This window comes from Micromys minutus, assembly GCF_963924665.1.
Source record: "Micromys minutus genome assembly, chromosome: 9".
In the NCBI taxonomy this organism is placed as follows: Eukaryota; Metazoa; Chordata; class Mammalia; order Rodentia; family Muridae; genus Micromys; species Micromys minutus.
The window spans coordinates 39652947-39674874 of NC_137978.1; the positions used below are offsets into that span (position 1 = coordinate 39652947).

The 21928-nt window shown below is 44.7% G+C and overlaps 1 protein-coding gene across 1 annotated transcript in view; it reads left to right on the forward strand.

The window, feature by feature from the left end:
- INPP5B (inositol polyphosphate-5-phosphatase B) overlaps positions 1 to 21928 on the forward strand; it is a 62314-nt gene that overhangs the window by 36330 nt on the left and 4056 nt on the right. Inside the window, exons 6-18 of the mRNA XM_080920746.1 lie at positions 331 to 433; positions 3520 to 3687; positions 4972 to 5073; positions 6982 to 7096; positions 7435 to 7551; positions 8117 to 8304; positions 9486 to 9597; positions 10403 to 10512; positions 11770 to 11905; positions 15848 to 15958; positions 16516 to 16678; positions 17451 to 17686; positions 19471 to 19584. Of these exons, the coding sequence (XP_080776872.1) occupies positions 331 to 433; positions 3520 to 3687; positions 4972 to 5073; positions 6982 to 7096; positions 7435 to 7551; positions 8117 to 8304; positions 9486 to 9597; positions 10403 to 10512; positions 11770 to 11905; positions 15848 to 15958; positions 16516 to 16678; positions 17451 to 17686; positions 19471 to 19584 (1775 nt within the window). The remainder of the gene's footprint in view (positions 1 to 330; positions 434 to 3519; positions 3688 to 4971; positions 5074 to 6981; positions 7097 to 7434; positions 7552 to 8116; positions 8305 to 9485; positions 9598 to 10402; positions 10513 to 11769; positions 11906 to 15847; positions 15959 to 16515; positions 16679 to 17450; positions 17687 to 19470; positions 19585 to 21928) is intronic.

The window sequence follows — 21928 nt, forward strand, 5'->3', positions numbered from 1 at the left end:
TTTTGAGATTAGGTCTCTTCATGTATTTTAGGTTGGCCTTGTTGTGTATATGCAGATCCAGATGAATGTGGAAGATACAGAGTCTTCTGCAACTGTTGTCTGTAATGTGCATTCCTAGAAGGGGGTGGAGTAGCTTTGTTTTTAGCGGCAAAGCCATTCAGGTGAGCTACCTTTCCTCCTCTCTACATGCCTTGTGAGACTGCACCTGTACAACAGTGTGGGCCTTTGCAGAGTTTCCAAGCAGGATGTCAGCTGCCAGGGGTTCCAGCTCCCATCTGAGAAGTGTGTTGGACTCAAACACAATGACTATACTTTAATCCTTCTCCTTAGGTGGTCCTAACATCGATAGCTCGAGGACAAATGGGAGAGGCCTGCTTATGGACCAAAGCTCAGGGTCAAGGTGTGCGGATAAACCAGAAAACTCTCTCTCAAGGTAATGCAACTCTCCCTCTGTTCATATCTCTTCCTAGTGAGTCGGTCTTCATTAGAGAATCATCCCTACCGTGTATAACGTAAGTTGTCTTAAGTAGAAGCCTGAGAACTATTCTAATGTATGAACACGGCAGACTTACTGTGTTTACCAAGCTGTGTGTTCTCACAGGACTACTGTCTACATCAGAATTTTATACTTTACTGTTTTATAGCTAAGGAGACCCGGGTGACAAGGAATTAGGTAAGGGGGTGGAGACATGTCTGAGCAGTTAAGAGCACTGGCTACCTTAACAGAGGACCCAAGGTTACTTCCTGATAACCACATGGCTCCAGGGGATCTGATGCTCTTGTCTGGGAATCGCACTCTTGTGTATGGACCTTTATGGACACACACATACTTAAAAACAATCAAAGCAATCTTAAAAAAAAGAAAAGGGACTACATAAGTTGGGTAGAGAAGATGGCTCAGTAGATAAAGTGTTGCTTCACAACTTGAGGATCTGAGTTCAGTTCAGATGCCAAGAGCTCATGTTAATTTTTTTTTTTTTTTTTAAACATAAGGCACCCAATGCCCTGCAATAACCAGGAACCCTTCTAGGACTTGAACTTTCAAGCACTCTAACTCTCATGAGGAGATGTAAGAAACTGAGCTGAAGAGATACTTTGGCAGTTTAGCGCATTAGGTGTGCAATTGTGAAAACCAGATCTATATCTCAACACCCAAGTAACAAACAAGCTCTTCAGTGGACGCATGTTTGTAGCCCATGTTCCAGGACTAGGGGATGAGGCATGGAGGCATGGGGACAGGAGGGTCATTGGGACTTTCTGGCTTCTACCTTAGCTTTGTAAACAGGAGCCCCAGGTTCAGGAAAAAAGCTATTCCGGTCTGCCTGAAGGCTAGGCAGAGTGATGAAGGAGGAAAACCACACATACACACATGGAGGAGAGGGGAGCGGTGGGTAGGAGGATAGATCATTAAACTTGCTGCAGAGGCAGGTGGATCTCTGTGAATTCAAGGACAGCTAGGTCTACACACCGAGTTCCAGGCCATTCCTCTACCCAGCAAAACTCTGTTTAAAACAAACAATAATACAAGAGATTGAACATGTTTGATTTTTACCTTCACATTCCTTTTTTTAAAAAAAAATTATTTATGTATATGAAATACACTGTTGCTATCTTCAGACACACCAGAAAAGGGCATCGGATCCCATTACAGATGGTTGTGAGCCACCATGTGGTTGCTGGGAATTGAACTCAGGACTTCTGGGAGAACAGTGAGTGCTCTTAACCACTGAGCCATCTCTCCAGCCTACCCTCACATTCTTTTCATACCTTTTGCATTGGAAAGATTATTTTTCCTCCTGCCTTCCTCTCCATGCATAATTACATTTAGTGATTCTTACGTGTCTTTTGCCCTCAGAGGTTAGAAGATGGTGCCAAATACCCTGGCACTGGAGTTACAAATGGCTGTAGGTCACCATGTGGGTGCTGGGAACTGAACCTGGTTTCTCCACAAGAGCAACAAGTGCTCTTAACCACTGAACCATCTCTCTGGTCACTTTCACCCCTCCTTATTGAGACAGGGTCTCACTGTGTAGCCCTGGCTAGCCTAGAGCTTGATGCATAGATGATGATGACCCTGCCTCTGCTTCCCTAGTCCTGAGATTAACATGTGCCATTGTGGCAGTTTAAATAAAAATGACCTCCATAGGCACTTAGGGAGTGGTACCATTGGGAGGTGTAGCCCTGTTGGAGTAGGTGTGGTGTTGTTGGAAGAAGTGTGTCACTAGGGGTGGACTTTAAGATCTCTGGGCAGTGTGTCACTGTCTCTTCCTGCTGCCTCCACATCTTGATGTAGAACTCGCAGCTACTTCTCCAGCACCATGTCTGCCTGCACAGTGCCATTCTGCCTACCACAATGAAGCTGAACTAAACCTCTGAACTGTAAGCCAGCCCCAGTGAAATGTTTTTCTTTATAAGAGCTGCCATTCATGGTCACAGTTTCTTCACAGCAATTAAATCCTAACTAAGGCAGTCACCATGTTATATGGTCTTGCATGAACTTACTTGATGTGTAAATCACAATGGTGATGCTAATATTCAGGTCGTCTTTTAGTTCTGTTGTTGTGCAGAGACACCAAGGTCACATAAAAGAGAGCATTTCATTGGGGGTTATATACAGTTTCTGAGACTGTCATAGTAGGCAGCATGGTGGCATGCGGGCAGACACTGAGGAAGTACTTGAGAGCTATATCCTGATCCATAGGCAACAGGAAGAGAACCAGGGCCTGGCACGGACTTTTGAAACGTCAAAACCACCCTCCAATGAAATATATCCTCAATAAGACTACACCTTCTAATCCTTCTAAACCTTTTGCCTAGGGTCGCTCCTTGGGAACTATGCATTCAAACATATGAGCCTATGAGGGCATTATCCAAACCACCACACGTGCCATTTAGTCAGTGCTGGGAGTGGTTTTAAGAGCCATTAGTTTAGCCCATTAAGCTGTCTCTGACAAGTTTCCTAAGCTGTAATGTAGGACCCTGGTAGGTGGATATGTCATATCTTTCTTACACTAGCTCTTGAATAAGTTAGATCCTGACTACAAATACTACATAACAATGCAATCTAAATTTTTATTGCCTTTTTAGTTTTACTTATTTCAAAGAGTACAGAGGAACTTACAGTCTTGTTCTGTGAGGCCACCAAGATGCAGGAAGAACACTCACATCTGAGTTCTAGCCATGCCGCTACCTCCAGCAGGATGGGAGAATTCTTCTTTTGTAGCACTGGGGGTTGAACCCAGGACCTTGTGCACACACCTCAAATGCTCTGCCTACTGAGCTATGTCTCTGCCTTTTTTTCTCTTAAGGTCCCTTTGTGACTTAAGACTCTATGACTATAGAAAAATCTCTAGACCAATTATGCCGTTTACTTAAATCTCTCATTTGTTATCAGCAAATAAGTTAAACTTGGGCCTTCTTTATTCTGTGATACAGGTGCTCAAGTGTGAGGACATCTAGTTCTATATTCCTTTTTCATGCCATACTCAAAATATGTTTAAAACGCTTTTATTTTTCCAGACAGAATAAATCTAAGTCTGAAATTACTGACATGGTTCGCTCCTCCACAATCACGGTATCAGACAAGGCTCACATTTTATCCATGCAGAAGTTCGGGCTGCGAGACACAATCGTGAAATCACACCTCCTACAGAAGGAAGAGGATTATACCTACATCCAGAACTTCAGGTAGGTAACTAGGTTCTTCACAGTTTTATTTCCTTTGAGACAGGGTGTCTCTGTAGTCCTGGCTGGCCTGGAACTCATTCCGTAGACCGGGCTGGCCTCAAACTCATGGAGATCTGCCTCCCTCAGCTTATGGAGTGCTAGGATTAAAGGTGTTCATCGATGGTTTTTCAAGGCAAAATGACCATTCTGCTCTCTGGAATTTCAGCATCTGCCTCACATACCTTGGATTTAGAAGAAAATTACTCTGTCTGATGTTTTTCTTTTTCAAAAAGTATTATTACATTCACTTCTTAGGGGGTCTGTGGGGTGGGGCATCAGGAATCCCAGCTTAGTCTAGAACGTAAAGGATCAAGGCATCCTCCTGTCTCAGCTGTACCAATGCCAGAGTTACAGATATGTGCTACTGTGTCTCACTTCTGGTTCCTCTTCCTTGCCGAGTGTCTGACATCCTGTCTCCTCGGTCAGACTCTGTGGCTGACGGGCTGCAGTGAGTGGTCCAGCTTGCTGATGGCTGCAGCGGTGTTCACAGGGCTGCTGAGGATAGAGCAAAGGGCAGTGCCGGAGCCTCAAGTATCTACCTGGGTTTCTATTCCCTCATTCGTTCCAGGCCTCGAAGAAAATCATTGACGTTTAGTGATCCTGTTAGCTGGACTCACTGAACATTAAACGAATAAAGCTTTCAGAGTTCTGGAGCTTGTGGTGAAGAAATGACTTTGGAACTCTGGTGCCACTTTGCGTTGTTTTCCTTTCAGTAGCACCTACAGGGTAAATGTTTGGTGGCTTATGTCTCCACAATGGCAGCCTAGCTTACTTGCTCTACCTATCTATCTGTCTGTCTGTCTGTCTGTCTGTCTGTCTGTCTGTCTGCCTACCTACCTACCTACCTACCTACCTACCTACCTACCTACCTACCTATCTATCTATCTATCTATCTATCTATCTATCTATCTATCTATCTATCTAATTAAGACAGTCTCTCACTAGGTAGCCATGGTTGCTGTAAACTCAGTATGCAGCCCAAGCTGGTCTTGAACTCACAGCAGTCCTCCTGCCTCACTGTCTCAAGTGCTGGGACTATAAATCTTTGCCATCATGCCTGTGTTAGAGAAGACCTATATCATTTGCAGCTATCGATCACAAAGGCAGACTGCTGATCACCCCTGAGTGTGATAGTCACAGATCTAGGTTAAATAGGAGATTTCTTATGTCTCAAAATGCCATTCCACAGAGACTGAACCCTGACTTTCTGTTTCTGAATCACTGATTGAGCCTCTTTGGTGACAGGTTTTTTGTGGGAACATACAATGTGAACGGACAGTCCCCCAAAGAATGCCTCCGGCCCTGGCTGAGCCACAGTACCCAGGCCCCAGATGTGTACTGTGTAGGGTAAGTGCTTCTTGTTCATTCTTTCAGTTCATAAGAATAGAGAGCCATGCTGAAGGAACAGACATGAGTTGAGCTGAGTCTTTGTGGCAGGTGAAGGGATTGAAACATGAGCTCAGCTCAGAGACAGCTGTGTCTCTGTTCAGTGTTATTTCTGATACACAGAGGTCTGGCCATGTCCTGCGCTTGGTATTTAAACACTGATATGAATTTAGTATAACCTTCTGTTAGAAATTGGTGTGTCATTACTTGACATTCAACACAGTTTTTTTTTTTCCCACAAAGCAAAGAATATTTCTGCCAGAAAAGGAATGCTCACTAAAGTCTCACCAGTTAGTCAGTTTTATATATGTGCATATGTGTGCGTGTACATGCATGAATGTGGAAGCCACTGGTTATTCCCCAGGAATAAGAGAGAGAGACAGACAAATAGACATGGTCTCTCTATAGTCTGGCCGATGGGCCTGCCTGTTTCTGCCTCTCAGAACTGAATGTGGATCACCATGCTTGGCCTTTGTGTTTGTTTGTTTGCTTGCTTTTTCTTTTGAGACAGGATCTCACTCTAACCCTGGCTGGCCTGGAGGTTATGTTGACCAGGTTGCCGTGAATTCATAGATATCTGTGTGCCTCTGCCTTTGCACTTTGGCATTAGTGGTATGAGCTACTTACTATGCCTGGCCCTGTGTGTGTGTGTGTGTGTGTGTGTGTGTGTGTGTGTGTAGTGTGTTTACATGGATTCCGGGGATCAAACTCAGGTCCCTGTGTATGTAAGGCAAACACTTTGCTCACTGGGTCACCTTCTCAGCCCCTTGTTTTATAGTTTTGGGAAAAGGTTCCAGTATGTAGTAATGGTTGGCTTAGAACTTGCTGTGGGGACCAGACTGGCCCTCCTGCCTTGCATACAAGTGTTACATTGCAGGTGTGTACCATCATGTCTGGCTTTTTAAAAAAAATTTTCTTTGTTTTTGCAATGTTGTGGATTAAACACAGGGCACTAAAGTGTGAGAGGCAAGTGCTTTCTTACTGAGCCCACACTCAGCTCAGGCATTAATTTTTTCACACTGTCCCTGCATGACAGTCCTGGGTACAGCTGGTGGGAGTGGTTAATGATGCCTGAATCATTTATGGGAAAGGGCAAAACTGTGAGTTTTATTTCTTCTTCTTTTAATGATTTATTTATTTATTATATATATTACATTCTGCCTGCATGCATCCTGTAGGCCAGAAGAGGGTACCAGGTTTCATTACCGATGGTTGTGGGCCACCATGTGGTTGCTGGGAATTGACCTCAGGACCTCTGGAAGAGCAGCCAGTGCTCTTTATCTTTTAGCCATCTCTTCAGCCCTTAACCATGAGGTTTCTTTTTTTAAAATTAATTTATTGGATATTCTCTGTATTTACATTTCAAATGTTATCCCCCCTTCTTTCTCCCCTCCCTCTCCCCTTGCTTCTATGAAGGTACTTCCTCTCCCAATCTCCCTCTTCACCTCAGTGCCTTGGCATTCCCCTACACTGGGAAAATATACCTTCACTGGACCAAAGGCCTCTTCTCCCATTGATGCAACCATGGGATTTCTATCAAACCAAACCAAACCAAACCAAACATGGACCTAGATTCCAACTCCAGTTTACCATGTAGTCTTTGTTGACCTAATGAGTGTGGGTGTAAAATGGGAGTGGAGGTGTGCTTCTGACTAATCCAGTGCCTAGGTCCTGGAAAAGAAATGAGCACGTGTTTAAGAGAAGCACCTAGTAAATCCCACAACTTTCAGTTCTCTGGTTCCATTTCTTCTTATCCCCCTGAGGGTTCTGCTGTTGAGTGTGAAAGCTGGGACCCAATTACCGGAGTAGATTCAGGATGTGTTACCTGAATGCTGCCTTTCTCTGGTTCACTGGTTGCCTCTCTAATAGGTTCCAGGAGCTCGATCTGAGTAAGGAAGCCTTCTTCTTTCAGGATACCCCAAAGGAGGAGGAATGGTTTAAGGCAGTGTCAGAAAGCCTTCACCCAGATGCCAAGTACGCAAAGGTAAGTAAGGAGCCTGCATGTCTGAGATAAATGTTCAGTGAACAGTTTTGTGTGTGTGTGCACACACGTGTGCTTTCAGTGCAAACCATTCCCGTTCAACCCCACAGTCCTTCAGAGGGGCCTGTCTGAATGGAAAGTGTCGAGGTCTTGACATTTGTGGATGGGTTAGGGTATCATGTAGTTGCTCAGTGAGTGGAACAGACCACCTTGTCTCCTGGCCTGGAGGAGAGTGTGTGCTAGTGGCTCAGCCAGCTCTTCCACCACATTTCCCTTGGGGAATTCTGGTTTCCAACTTCTGTCTGCGGCAACCATCACTTGAGAATTGGGCTCTGTTCCAGGTGAAGCTCATCCGGCTGGTTGGGATTATGTTGCTGTTGTACGTCAAACAGGAACACGCAGCCTATATCTCAGAAGTGGAAGCTGAGACTGTGGGGACAGGAATCATGGGGAGGATGGTGAGTCCTTGGTAATATCCTATAGCACATTGAGGACTTTGATCCCTAATGGTTTTACTCAGCTTCTTGTGATGCAGGAGCCATACCAGCCCACCTAGGATGCTGCTATTGTAGGACGGGCTGAACCCACAAGCAGGGCTGGATTGAATAGATAGCTTAAAATTCCAGACAGTGTATGTCTTCATCCTGGTAGGTAGTGCCAGAGCCTCTGGTTGATCTGAGTATACTATGTAGTATGCTACAGAAACTGTTTTGGCCACCAAGGAAAACCAAATCCCATAGGTTTGCAATTTCCTCTTCTTCTTGAGGCTTCTGGAGTCCTGCCCTTAGATCTCCCTGTAAAAGCTGAGTTACACATGCAGTGGTTCACCAGGAATACAGTCGAAAGAACAGAAGGTTGAGAGAGGCAGGCTCTGGCCTGAGTTTTTAACAGAAATGGATAGTCACTTTGCTTGGAGATTTGTATTCTTATCTATAAGATATGGATAATAACCATTCTGAAGACGAAGACAGAATATTCTGAAAGTCTGAAGGTTTAAATGACTGAGGGGAATCCTTTCAATAGGGTAACAAAGGAGGCGTGGCGATCAGGTTCCAGCTGCACAACACCAGCATCTGCATTGTCAATTCTCACCTGGCAGCCCACACAGAGGAGTACGAGAGGAGGAACCAAGACTATAGGGACATTTGTTCTCGAATGCAGTTCTCTCAGGTGGACCCAAGCCTCCCGCCTCTCACCATCAGCAAGCACGAGTGAGTCTGAGTTTCTTTCCTCCACAGTCCCTGCCTGTAACTGCCAGTTCTCCATTGTGTCTGGGACTCAAATGCTGGGGCTGGGTGTCTGCCAGGTCTTACTTGTTTCTTGGAAATTCTTGGCTTCCTGAATTATCATCTGGAAGACCTTTAGAACCATTACCAAGCATCCCTTGTCCCTGGAGAGACATAGGATTTATTTGCCTAGAAATCTGTCTTGATTGAGCACTGGGGGCAAAGCAGCCTAAAAGCCTTTACCTCCAGCACAGCTGGGAGCACAGCTGGGAGCACTGTTTCAGGTTTTCATCTGTCCTTCTAGAGCATGCACACTTGAGAGTGGGGCCTGGTGCTTTGTGCCTGCCCTTGCTCATTTCTCCTTGATTCCAGTGTCAAAACCATAATTGCAACCTCACAGAGCAGAGTGCACTAGTTTTGCTTGTTCTTTTTTATTTCATTTATCACCAAAGTTTGCTATTTGTCAGATTTCAAAGCCTTGGAATTTCAGACTTTATGGTCACAGTTAAGATTTTTGGAACTTCTTTTATAAAGAGGAAGCCCCTGGGGTCCTGTCCAAAGCAGTGGTACTGTTTCTGGCTTGTTGGCATTTTGGAAGCTGACTGGATGGCTTGTTCTTCTCCAGGGTCCCTCACAGGGAGTGTGTCTTCTCCACTGTGAGGCTGCAGCTGGCATGGCCCTTTGTCTGCTTTTAGGCCGAGGATGCATTTGTTGGAGAGTGTGCACTGCTCGGCAGATTACTTAGCGGCATGGTTGTTGGCTTCAGGTAGAACAGTAGAGTTCATGGCTTGTCTGATGGTTTCAGGAAGCAGCACCAGGTGAAATGGAGCATGTAACACAGCTGCTCCCGGAGTTCAGATAAGGCAGCCTCGCTGTGGGCGAATCCAGGCTCTACTGTTAAAGACTAGCTTTGCTTCAGAAAATTCCATCTAGACACAGGCTAAGAGTACATTTGTGGTCTGGAATGTAGCACAGGGTCCCTGGGTGACTCGCCCTTTGTGACAATTGGGTCTGCAGTGCCTTAGACGTGTTAGTAAGTGGGTGGGAAGGAAAATTCCACAACAGTTAAGCCACTGTCCCACCTCGGGGCTTCTGTCCAATTCGTCCTGGATAGGGAGGGCGCAAGCTCCTCCTAAACCCTGTCACTCTGTGCTCTGCCCTCACAGTGTGATCTTGTGGCTGGGGGACCTCAACTACAGAATAGAAGAGCTGGATGTGGAAAAGGTGAAAAAGCTCGTGGAAGAGAAGGCCTTCCAAACCCTGTATGAGCATGACCAGGTACAGATGACTACCTTGTCTCCTCCACTGTGAGGGCACAGAGCCTAATTTCTCTTCTGTCATCTTGTGTGGTTTCCCCAAGGACCTGATGCTGTCCATGCGCGCTTGCATTCTGTCTGCATTCCTCTCTGTTGACTCTGTCCTGGAAGAAGCACCCATGTCCCTTGGATTAAGAACACACACTTTCTCATTCCTTCAAAAGATCAGGAGTTGGAGAGAGACATAGGGCTTTCTTTATATTAATAATGTTTTTCTTCAGTAATGAAACTATTGGTATATTTTAGGTGACTTAATAATTCTCCTTAGAATAAGTCCTCTGCTCCTGTCTCCTCCTTAGCAGTTTTCTCCTGTGTGAGAAAACTGTCGGCTCCTCTCCTCACTCCGATGAGTCAGTTCTGTGGCCTGCTGTTCCTTTCCATCATTTGATGTAGCATGTCTTTCTGAGAGAAGCCTGTGTCTGACTTTCCTGCTCTCCTCAATAGACTTGAGACTTCCTAAGTGCTCAGAACTGTCCAGGATGGTGAAACTTTCTGTCTGTCTGAGCTCTTGTCCTGTTCTTGACAACCTTGGCATCATTAGGTCTAAATCCTTTGATTTTCCATCTCTTTCCCAGCACAGAGCAATTGAAGAAGAATCTTAACTTCCTGTCTCTCTTTATGAAATCATTTCTTTATTGATTCATGGAATAGGAGTTGTTTTCTCATGGGTTCTTTCTCTTTCAGGTAGGAATATGGATTGATGTTACATACATCCTCTAATAATCCCAGGCTTGACCCAGGCTTTTTCATCTTCTTCTCTTATACAGCTGAATATCCAGGTGGCTGCCAAGACCATCTTTGAAGGCTTCACAGAGGGTGAGATTACATTCCAGCCTACTTACAAGTACGATACCGGCTCTGACGACTGGGATACCAGGTGGGTCTGAGGTTATTGCAGAGGGTTAAGGAAATGGAAACTCAAGAATTCTGGAAAGCACTGGCCCCTGTGGACCTGAGGAGCATAAGGTCCTTGTGACTCTCCATGTTTTCCATGGTAGCCAAATATTTCTTCTCCAAGCCCACTTTATTTCCACATTATTTCTTTCTGACTGCCTTAGGTGTTGTTCCATTATGGATTGACTTTTCTTTTTCATTTAAGAAGATATATTTGTTGTGTGTGTATGTGTGTGTGTGTGTGTGTGTGTGTGTGTGTGTGTGTATGTGTGTGTGTGTGTCTTTGTCTGCATATGTGTATGGACACTACATCATGCCTGGTGTTTGCAGAAGCCTGAAGAGGGTGCCATCCTGGAACTGGAGTTACAACTCCAGCTGGTTGTAAGCCACACTATGGTTGCTGGGAACTGAACCCAGGTCCTCTGTAAGAGCAGCAAGTGCTCTTAACTGCTGAGCAATCAATCTCTCCAGCTCACCAACTGACTCTGAGCTAATATGATGATTCCAGCTAAGCTTGTCGTTGGTCTGACATATTAGTTAATATTCCCTTCTTTCTTTCCTTCCTTTCTTAGATTTATTTATCATGTATATGGTGTTCTGTCTGCACACATGCCTGTATGGCAGAAGATGGTGTTAGATCTCATTGTAGATGACTGTGGTCTGCCTTATGGCTGCAGGGACTTGAAATCAGGATCTTAGGAAGAGCAGCTAGTGCTCTTAACCTCTAAGCCATCTCTCCAGCCCCGTAGTTAATATTTCTTTAGTAGTGCTTACAGTATGCCACATACTGCTGGATATATTTGATTTGTATGTCTCATTTCAACCTGTTAAGAGCTCATTGTGGTATATATGGTTTATTATGAAACTGTGGACTAAGGCATAGAAAGTCCAAGAACCTCCCAAACAGAATTTGAACCCAGGCAGCAGAAATTCACAGCCCGTTCCTTAACGACTTTCTGTTCAGGGCTATAAAGTGCTTATTCTCCTGTTGCCTTTTCACTCTCTCTCCTCCCTCAACAGGACAGTACAGGGCAGAGAGTCAGCTGAACTGTTTTCTGTTGGATGATCGCCATAGGAGACACCTTGTTCTTCCATAGGCCTAATCATCCGCCATCTTAGATCCTTTAGCTGCGTGGACATGAAGGCTCTGCCTCATTGCTCTCCACCTGAGCCATGGCAGTCACTGGCCAGTGGACCAGGATGTTTCTGTGAGCATACCAGTGTGCACTTTGTATTTCAGTGAGAAGTGTCGTGCACCTGCCTGGTGTGACCGAATCCTGTGGAAAGGAAAGAACATCACTCAGCTGAGTTACCAGAGCCACATGGCCTTGAAGACCAGTGACCACAAGCCCGTCAGCTCAGTGTTTGACATTGGGGTAGGTGGGCAGCTGGTTTTTATACCAGGGCTGCCTTTTGTCTTTCTGATCTCTTTTTCTTAGTCTTGAATATGAGAAAGCTCGTTTTAGGAATTGTTTAAGGTCCTGGAGAGATGGCTCAGATATTTAAAAGCCCTTGCTGCTTTTCGAGAGGATTTAAGTTTGCTTCTTAGCATGTTGGCCTGCTCAGAACCACCTGTAACTCCAGCTTCAGGGAATCCAGTGTCCTCTGCAGGAATTGCATGCATGCAGTACACAGACATATGTGGAAACAAAACACCATCTTAGTCAGGGTTACTATTGCTGTGATTAAACATGACCAAAGCAACGTGGAGAGGAAAAGGTTTATTTAGCTTACATCACAGTTTATCAGAGAAGGAAGTCAGGACAGGAACTCAAACAGGGTGGGAATCTGGAGGCAGGAGCTGATACAAAGGCTGTGGAGAAGCTTCTCATGACTTGCTCAGCCAGCTTTCTTTATACAACCAGGACCACCAGCCCAGGGGTGTGTCCCCACCCCCAATGGGCTGTGCCCTCCCCCATCAATCACTAATTAAGAAAACGTTCTACAGGCTTGTTACAGCCTTTTCTTAGAGAGGCATTTATTTTCTTTCTTCCTTTTTTTTTTTTTTAATCTATTTATGTATATGAGTTGCTCTGTCTGCATATACACCTTCATGCCAGAAAAGGACATCAGATTCCATTATAGATGATTTTGAATTACCATATGGTTGCTGGGAATTGAACTCAGGAACTCTGGAAGAATAGCCAGTGCTTTTAACCACTGGGCCATTTCTCCAACCCGAGGCATTTTCTTAATTGAGGTTTTCTCCTCTCAGATGACTTTAGCTTGTGTCAAGTTAACATAAGACTAGCTAGCAACATACCCACATACACAAAATAAAAATAAATACATTTTAAAACATAAAATTTAAGTGTAAAGTCAATTACTACTTGCTTTGATGTACATCTGAATATCTCCAAATACATGGAAGTTCCCTTTTTGCCTGCAACTGGACTTTGTTTATGCATTTGCATAACAAAGTATGTTGGTATTCTGCAAACAACACACAGATTTTTCTTTTCTTTCCTTAGTAAAAGAACTCACACGTTCTGAGGACAGCTTCTCCCTCCATTGAGAATATTTTAGGGTTGGAGAATGTAGCTCACTTGGTATAGTGATTGCCTAACCTGCATGAGGGGCTGGGTTTAATTCCAGAACTACACAAATCAGATGTGGTAACACATACAAGTAGCCCGGGACTCAGAAGATGTAGGTAGGAAGAATAGGAGTTCAAGGTCATCCTTGGCTACATTGGGAGTTCTCAAAACTGTGTCCTTCCCTACTCCCACCCCCATAAAGGTTATGTTTTAGGAGATTGTGCAGTTTCTTCATTATTTTGCTTTTTACATTTATTTATTGTGTGTATGCATATGCATGCATACTACAGTGTTCCTGGGACGGCCAAGGACTTATAGGAATCTATCATGTGTATCCCAGGGATCAAACTTAGATCCGATATCTTGGAGGTAAGCCCTTGCTGTATTCACTGAGCCGTTTTATAGGCCTGTTCCTTATTAGTTTTAACAGCTGGGGACTTTTCTGTAGTAGGGATGAATTATAATGTTTTGATTTATTCTAAAATATTTCCATTGTATGTGGTGCTATAGTAACCATCCTTCATGAATATTTTTATGTTTGTATTTCTATAGACAGATTCTTAGTAGTGAAATTTTTGGTTCAAGGGGAATTATATCTTAGCAGGGTGGTAGTGCATGTAGTTTGAGCTATTCAAAGGTCTGTGACAGGATTGCTTGAGTCCGAAGTTTGAGACCAGTTTGGGAAGCATAGCAAGACTGTTTTTTTTTTTTGGTTTTTTTTTTTTTGTTTTTTTTAAATTATTAGCATTTAAGAGGGAGTGCAGGGGCTGGAGAGATGGCTCAGCGGTTAAGAGCACTGACTGCTCTTCCAGAGGTTCTGAGTTCAATTCCCAGCAACCACACGGTGGCTCACAACCATCTGTAATGGAATCTGATGCCCTCTTCTGGTGTGTCTGAAGACAGCTACAATGTACTCATATGCATAAAACAAATTTTTTTTTATAAAAAGAGGAAGTGCAGTAAATGTATGTGAAGATACACAGTGAAGAAACTGCTTATAAGAGTGCCTTATTATTAGGGAGGTTTTTCGTTTGTTTTGATTTGATTTGTTTTCCAAGACAGGGTCTCTCTGTGTATATCCCTGGCTGTCCTGGAGCTCACTCTGTAGATCAGGCTGGCCTCAGAGATCTGCCTGCCTCTGCCTCCTGAGTGCTGAGATTAAAGGTGTTTGCCACTCTTTATTGTGAACAAGAGAGGAAATATCCAGAGTCATCTGGAGTAGTCCAGAGCACAGAGAGAAGACTGAGCGTGGTCTGTGCGAGGGAGAGGAAGTGCATGGTGGAGACAGTGGGGTAGGGAGGATAGAGAACAGCAAGAGAGGGAGGGGACTGCAGGAGCTAGAGAGTGAGGGGAAGCAGAGAGTAGGTTTTATAGAAAGGATGAATAGCTGCTGGGAGGACAGGCCCACAGACTGTGTGGACTTTGAGATGTGTAACAGGCACTTGTGACACTGAGGGTACCTGGATGCCAGGCTGGACCTTGATATTCTGATAGGCACCGTAGGTGGCCATATGTCCGTTCTGCCAGAGGTAAGGGAAATGACTCCTTTTAGGAAAAGGGAAATGATTTCACAAGTTCCTAAGGAATGTTTTTATCTAACCACAGGAAACCTTCCTACAGTCACAGCTTGAGCTCATTTCTAGATATATGGACTACCTATGACTTAGTGCCTATTCATTTATTAGTGTCTACTCCCAACAGCTTACAAGTTTAAAAAAAAAAAGATTTAACTAACTTTTTGGTGGCAGGGGCTCACTTTGTAGTCCAGGCTAGCCTCAAACTCAGAGATTTGGGATAAAAGTTTATACTACCAAACCAGGCAAGATTTATTTTTAATTTATATGTATGAGAGTTTTGCTTGCCTGCATGTATGTGTACTGCCTGCATGGTTAGTGCTCCAGAGACCAGGAGAGATCATGAATCTCCTGGAAATAGAATTACAGATGGTTATCAAGCCATCATGTGGGTAAGGAAAACCAGGTCCTCTGTAAGAGAGACTGTGCTCAGAACCACTGAGCTGTCTCTCCAACTCCTGATCTTATCTTAAACTTCCACCAACTGCATATGAGTTTATTTTCCATAACCTTGCCAATAAGGTTTTCAATCTTATGTGTCAATACAATGAGCAAAAGAGAAGTGGCTTTGTGTTGCGTTGTGCCACCTACCTGTTCTCCAAGGTGTATGGTAGATAAGGGTCAGAGTCTGAAGTTAGAGAAGAACCTAAGACTGGCTGTGGTGACTCTGGCTGTTTGCTGTGAGTTGGAGGCCAGCCTTGTCTACATGCTTTTTCAGAAGTGGGGGGCACAGGGCCGGGTAAGTAATGTTGCAATCATTTTATTGTCGAAAACGAAAAGTATTTATAATTAAAATACAGATGGGAGAGCCTGAGTCTCTTGCTTCTTGCTGATGAGCTTGGGTTAAAAGCTGAGAAATACATCTTTTTATCAAAACCACTGTGGGAAGAACCCGCTGTTGGCTTTGTGGGGTGGCAAGCAGGACTGAGATAGAAACCCAGAGCCTTTTAACCAAGACCTATGACCCAACAGAGGAGCCACCAGGACGCTCCTGCTGACCAGTAGGCAGGTGGCCTTGCCGCATACAACTGGGGGAGCTTTCTGCGTCTGTCACTGATTGGCTTATCTGTTCATGAACTAAATCTACTTAGATTTCACTTCTTAAAATTCCATCAGTTTCAGTTTCTGATTTCCCAAGCACATGCGACACTGAGACAGAAAAATGGACAGAAGGCTCTACCCTCAGTCTATAATGTTTCCCTCCCAGGTGAGGGTCATCAATGAAGAACTCTACCGGAAGACCTTGGAGGAAATTGTCCGCTCCCTGGATAAAATGGAAAATGCCAACATTCCTTCTGTGACACTCTCCAAGAGGGAGGTAGGAAAGACCCAGACCTGCTAAGAGTATTAACATCAAGGGTTGGGCATTGGCTCCGTCAGTAGGACCTGAGTTCAAGTCCCAGAACTCATGTTGTGGTGGTAGCATGGCTTTTATTCCCAGAATTTGGGAGGCAGAGTCAGCAGATCTCTGAATTCAGGCTAGCCTGGTTTAAAATGAGTTCCAGAGATTCCAGGCCACCCAGGGCTACATACTGAGACTGTCTCAAGGAACACCTGGGTTCACAGGAAGACCCCTCATGCTGTAGATGTGCAGCTCCTTGGCAGTGAGCTGGATCTTCAGGTCATGGGGCAGTTTGAGAACACTGTTTTGGATGTAGAAGATGGAAAGTTTGCTTGCTTCAGGAAGCTTACTTATAAAATCAAACTTGTGCTTTAGCCTGCATAGGCTACAGGTCTTCAGTGGCCACTGTGCCCTCTCAGCTAAATACATTTCAAAGAGATGGTCTTTATTTCCAAAATAGTTATTCCTCGTCAGGGTGGGTGCACAGCTCGAGAAGAGAACACTGGTTCTGACTGGTCCTTGTTTGTTCCCAGTTCTGTTTTGAGAATGTGAAGTACATGCAGTTGCAAACCGAATCCTTCACAATTCATAATGGCCAAGTGCCCTGTCAGTTTGAATTCATCAACAAGCCTGATGAAGATTCCTACTGTAAGCCGTGGCTGACAGCCAAACCCAGCAGGGGCTTCCTCCTGCCAGGTAACCCATCTTCTCTTCCTGGGCTCTGCTTTCTGAATGTCCTGCCTGTCCTTTTCATTTTTCTAAATAAGCTTTTTGTTTCTAGGTGCTTTATTCTCCGCCTAAAACTTTTGTTTGTTCGTTTTGGTATTTTTTGAGACAGGGTCTTTCTGCTATGTAGTCCTGGCTATCCTGGAACTCACTGTGTAGCCCTGCCTCTGCTGGCTCTGAACTTACCCCCTCCAATCCCTGTAACTGAATTCACCCATATATAAAATATAAAGTGCTGAGGAGCATGCGCCCAGCTTTAAGAACAGTTTAGTTGCTGTGTGCTCCACAATCACATGGCAGGTACTGCTGCTTTAGGAGCCATCTCCATTGCTGCCTTACTGTAATCAGTGCCCAGTTATTCACTCTGTGGAGAGAGAGAAGCAATGAGGATTAAGGGTGTCTCCTGGCTAGTTCCCAGGTGATAACTTCCCCGGATTTGTGCAGGGGATGTTTCCATCTTACCTGGCCCAGGGCTGGTCCTCTGGTCCATGCCTTCTTACTGGACTACTTTTGGTTGAAGCCATGCTACTTAGTACTTGGACTTCTTGAAGGTTTGTCTGTCCAGTGTCCTTGGGTTGTCTTCACATTTCCAGGCCACATTTTGTGCTTCTCCAGCACCAAGCACACAGGTCCTTGTTTGTGTGATCTTCTGTCCTTTCTGTCTCACTCTCTGCCCCTCCTGCCTTTTTCTCTTTTTCTTGATGGCTTCCTAGCTGACTTTACTTTTAAACGTTTTCTGCAGATTCTCATGTTGACATTGAACTGGAGCTCTTTGTAAATAAAGCTACTGCCACAAAACTCAACTCAGGCAAAGACACAATTGAAGACATTCTGGTTTTACACTTGGAACGGGGAAAGGATTACTTTTTGTCTGTATCTGGGAACTACCTGCCCAGCTGTTTTGGGTCTCCCATCCATACATTGTGCTACATGAGGGAGCCCATCTTGGATCTACCACTGAAAACTGTTAGCGAGCTGGTGAGTAGCAGGCCTCCAGGAACATCCAGTACTGGGAACTTGGCTCACACACCTCATTTCTATATCTACCTTCTTGGACACAGATTCCATGGATTTGCTTAGTATCAGTGCAACAAGCCACCCTCCAGTCAGAATGACAGTGAGCTGTTTCTCATGACTCTTATTTATTTTTGCTGGCCTACTTAGACTCATTTGTGCCGATGTGTTGAAGCAGCAGCTGTGTTGGCCAGCGGGTTGAAGCTGTGCCTGCATCAGTGTTGGCTGCCCTCAGTCTTCTGCACATAAGGCCTCAGCTTTCCAGAAGTGAGCTCAAGCTTTTGCAGCTTGAGACAAGAGCAAGAGAGAACAGCTATTACGTGGCATGGCTGACAGCCCACACAATATCAACTCTGCCTTACTGTGTGGTTTAGAGCAAGTTGTGAAGCCAGCACAGATTCCAGCATAGAAAGACTCCACCTTCTGCTGTGGACGGCCGTGGAAGATGGCCACACTCTCCAGTCTTTATTTCATGCCCGAGCATGTATGTATGCATGCATGCAAGTGATAACAAAACTCCATAGACTGGTGCTTTATGAAGAACAGAAGTTTAGCTTCCACAATTTGGGTGGCTGAAGTATATGATAAAGTTCCTGAGGACTTACTTTCTTGGTTCATATGTGACTGTCTCAGTGTCCTCATATGGCAAGAGCGAAAGACTCTTGGTTTTCTTACTGCACACAATCCCATTTGTGGCCACACAGCCCTCATGACTAGCCACCTCCTAAAGGCTGTGACATTGGTGATTTAGAGTCAGCGTGGTAATCTGGGTAGGGTGGAGGAGACACTTTACATAAACATTCAGTATCTAGCATGCAGGCAGGGCAGTAGAGAAACTTAGCCATGATCCTAAGTTTCTAGTGAGAGTTTGCATTTTAAAAACTTATCATCTGGGGCTGAGAGATAGCTCAGTTGGTAAAGCGCTCGCCATGCAACCATGAGGTCTTGAGTTCAGTTCCCCAGAACCCACATAAAAGATACATGTCTGTGATCCCAGCTTTGGGGGATGGAGACAGGTTTTAGATAAATTGGAAGGTTCCGGGTTCAGTGAGAGACCCTTGTCTCAAAGAGTAAGTGGAAGTCAACCGAGGACGACACTCAGTTGACCTCTGGCCACCACATGCGTATGTACATCTATGCACATAACACATATACCAAAACAAATAAATAAGGACAGTCTGGCAGGTCAGACCCAGAAGGCTCCTACGGAGGCCATCCTGACCCAAGGGAACAAGCTTGGCACCGATGTAGGTCATTCGTGCACTGTTTCCTTTGAATGCATTTTTTCAGTTAGGGACTCTTGAACTATACTCCCTATTATTTAATGTAGATGAAAATGGAAACCCTATCAAGGAAATCGAGTTGTCACAGGTCACGTGGTGAGTGGGCTGGAGCTTGGGCTCACAGTTTTGGGTTTGCAAGTGTGTGCTCTTCCTCACTGGGTCACACAGTCTCGCTGGTTCTCACAGTGGAATGCTGGGAGAACTTTTTTCTACGAAGTCAGGGCATATACTACCCCATTCAGAGAAACTGCTTGCCACCTCTCTCCCTTAAAAAATCACCTTGTCACCCAAGTGTACCGCCTGGGCTTTTTTTTTTTTTTTTTTTTGCCTCTGGAACGTCTGGTTAGGGGATTGAGATGTTGTCCTTTCCTGTGGTTTGCTGTCTGCATATCATGCATTTCCTGAAGCCAGCCTGGTAGAAGTGCCACCCCATCATGACTTGTCATACTTTTTCTTTCTTTGGAGACGTTGATGCCAGTGCAGACTGCAGGTGACAGGAGCCAGTTGGAGAACCCCATGGATATCCCCAAAGAACTCTGGATGATGGTTGATTACCTGTATAGAAATGCTGCCCAGCAGGTAGGTGGAGCGTAAGCCAGTCAGACCTGACTGAGGCCAAGCTGCCTTGAGAAAGTCCTAGAACTTCTTCTCTTTTTCTTCTTCTTGTATGGAAAGCGTTTGTCCCCAGGAACCTGTGGATCATTATTCTGCCCTGTTTGGCACTGAACTGTGATTTCCCATTGGGAAGCAAGGCAGCCTTGGGAAATCACACTGTGCTTCTTCCCAAGCCTCTTCCTGGTCGCCTAGAGAAGAACTTCTGAACGTCCCCAGGCCATTTTGAAGTCCCCCCCACCCCCAACTCTCACCTGCTTCCGAGAATGGGAGGAGCTAGCTTGTTGACAATTCAGGCAGAGGACAGATGGGACTCCATGATTTAGACTGAAGGGCTGGAGGGCTGATTTCTAGAGAGATTTTAATTTTAGGCTGGCTTCCTGGGCTGGGATTAGTTGGACTGACTTGGCTACAGGTTTGTGAGCTCCAGGAAGAGGGTCACAGGAGACTAACAAGCTGGGGAGAATGCAGGGGATCTTAGATAATTAAGATTTATTTTATTTAGCAGCGCACAGGCAATTAGCCAGGCTGACAGTGACAGGCACCCAGGTACAGGGCATCACACAGGAGCACACAGTAGGCACACAGGCAGGCTAGTAAAGGCAAAAGCTCTTGCCTCTGACCTCAAAGCCATGGTTTATTGTTGTTTTACGATTTATTTATTTATATATATGAACACACTGTAGCATTGGATCCCACTACAGATGGTTGTGAGCCACCGTGTGGTTGCTGGGAATTGAACTCAGGACCTCTTGAAGAGCAGTCAGTGCTCTTAACCACTGAGCCATCTCTCCAGCCCCCTCTTTCTTTTTTATTTTATGTATATGAGTACACTGTCACTATCTTCAGACATACCAGAAGAGGGCATCAGATCCCATTACAGATGGTTGTGAGCCACCATGTGGTTGCTGGGAATTGAACTCAGGACCTCTGGAAGAGCAGTCAGTGCTCTTAACCACTGAGCCATCTCTCCAGCCCCCTCAAGGCCATGTTTTTAGATTTTTCTAATCTTGCAGCAAAATAAATCCATATTTTCTCTCTCCCCTTCCCTTTCCTCTCCCCTTTCATTTCTTTTTTCTTTTTCTCTTCCTCTCCACTCATTTTTCTCCCCTCCCTACTCCTTTTCCCTACCCTACAGTGCTAGGGAATCAAACTCAGGCCTCATGCATGTTAGACAAGAGCTCTCTAAGCTACACTTCCAGCTCAGCAACATGCATTCTTAGGATATTCTGTTCTCCATTTAATTTCTGTTTTTCTAGATAATCTAATATTATAGCACAGTCTGACTTTGAACTTGCTATGTAGCTGAGAATGACTGAACTTCTGATTCTCCTGCCTCCACTTCCCAAGTGATGAGGTTACAGTTGTGTACCATCTCACCTGGTTTATGATGAGATTACAGCTGTGCACAGCCTCACCTGGTTTATGATGAGATTACAGCTGTGCACAGCCTCACCTGGTTTATGATGAGATTACAGCTGTGCACAGCCTCACCTGGTTTATGATGAGGTTACAGCTGTGCACAGCCTCACCTGGTTTGTATAGTGCTGGGAATTGAACTCACCTTTATGCGTTTTAGTCAGGTGCTCTAACAACTGAGCTTTATTTCCCAATTATTTATTTTTTTGAGATGATAGTTCACTAGGTAGCTCAGGCTAATGGCAAACTCATTAGCCCAAGACTAGCTTTGAACTCATGATCCTCTCCCTTCAGCCTCCTATGTACTAGGACTATAGATGTGTACCATTGTGCCTGGGCCTTTTCACATGTTGGAGTCTGTCCCACCCCCCATCCCCAACCCCCACTGATGTTGCCGTATCCCAAGCTGTTCTGTTTTAACCAATTGCTTCATTTAACTCTTGTAGCATCCTTTGGAGGAAACAGATACCCTGAAAGGTTATTAATACACAATAGTGGGGGGATTAATTAGTTCTTTATTTTTTTTAAAGATGTATGTATGTATGTGTGTGTGTATGTATGTATATGAACACACTGTAGATGTCTTCAGACACACCAGAAGAGGGCATCAGATCCCATTACAGATGGTTGTGAGCCACCATGTGCTTGCTGGGAATTGAACTCAGGCCCTCTGGAAGAACAGTCAGTGCTCTTAACTACTGAGCCATTTCTCCAGCTTCATAATTCTATATTTTTAAAGAATTGAATCTTAAAATATATGTTGTGTGTGTATGTATACTTTATTATGATTATTTTGACCCTGATATCGATGGAACCTTGGGCCTCAGCTCTTTACTGAGAGAATGTACCAATGAGTTACATTCTAGGCCCCAGACTTCACTTTCATAAGAGA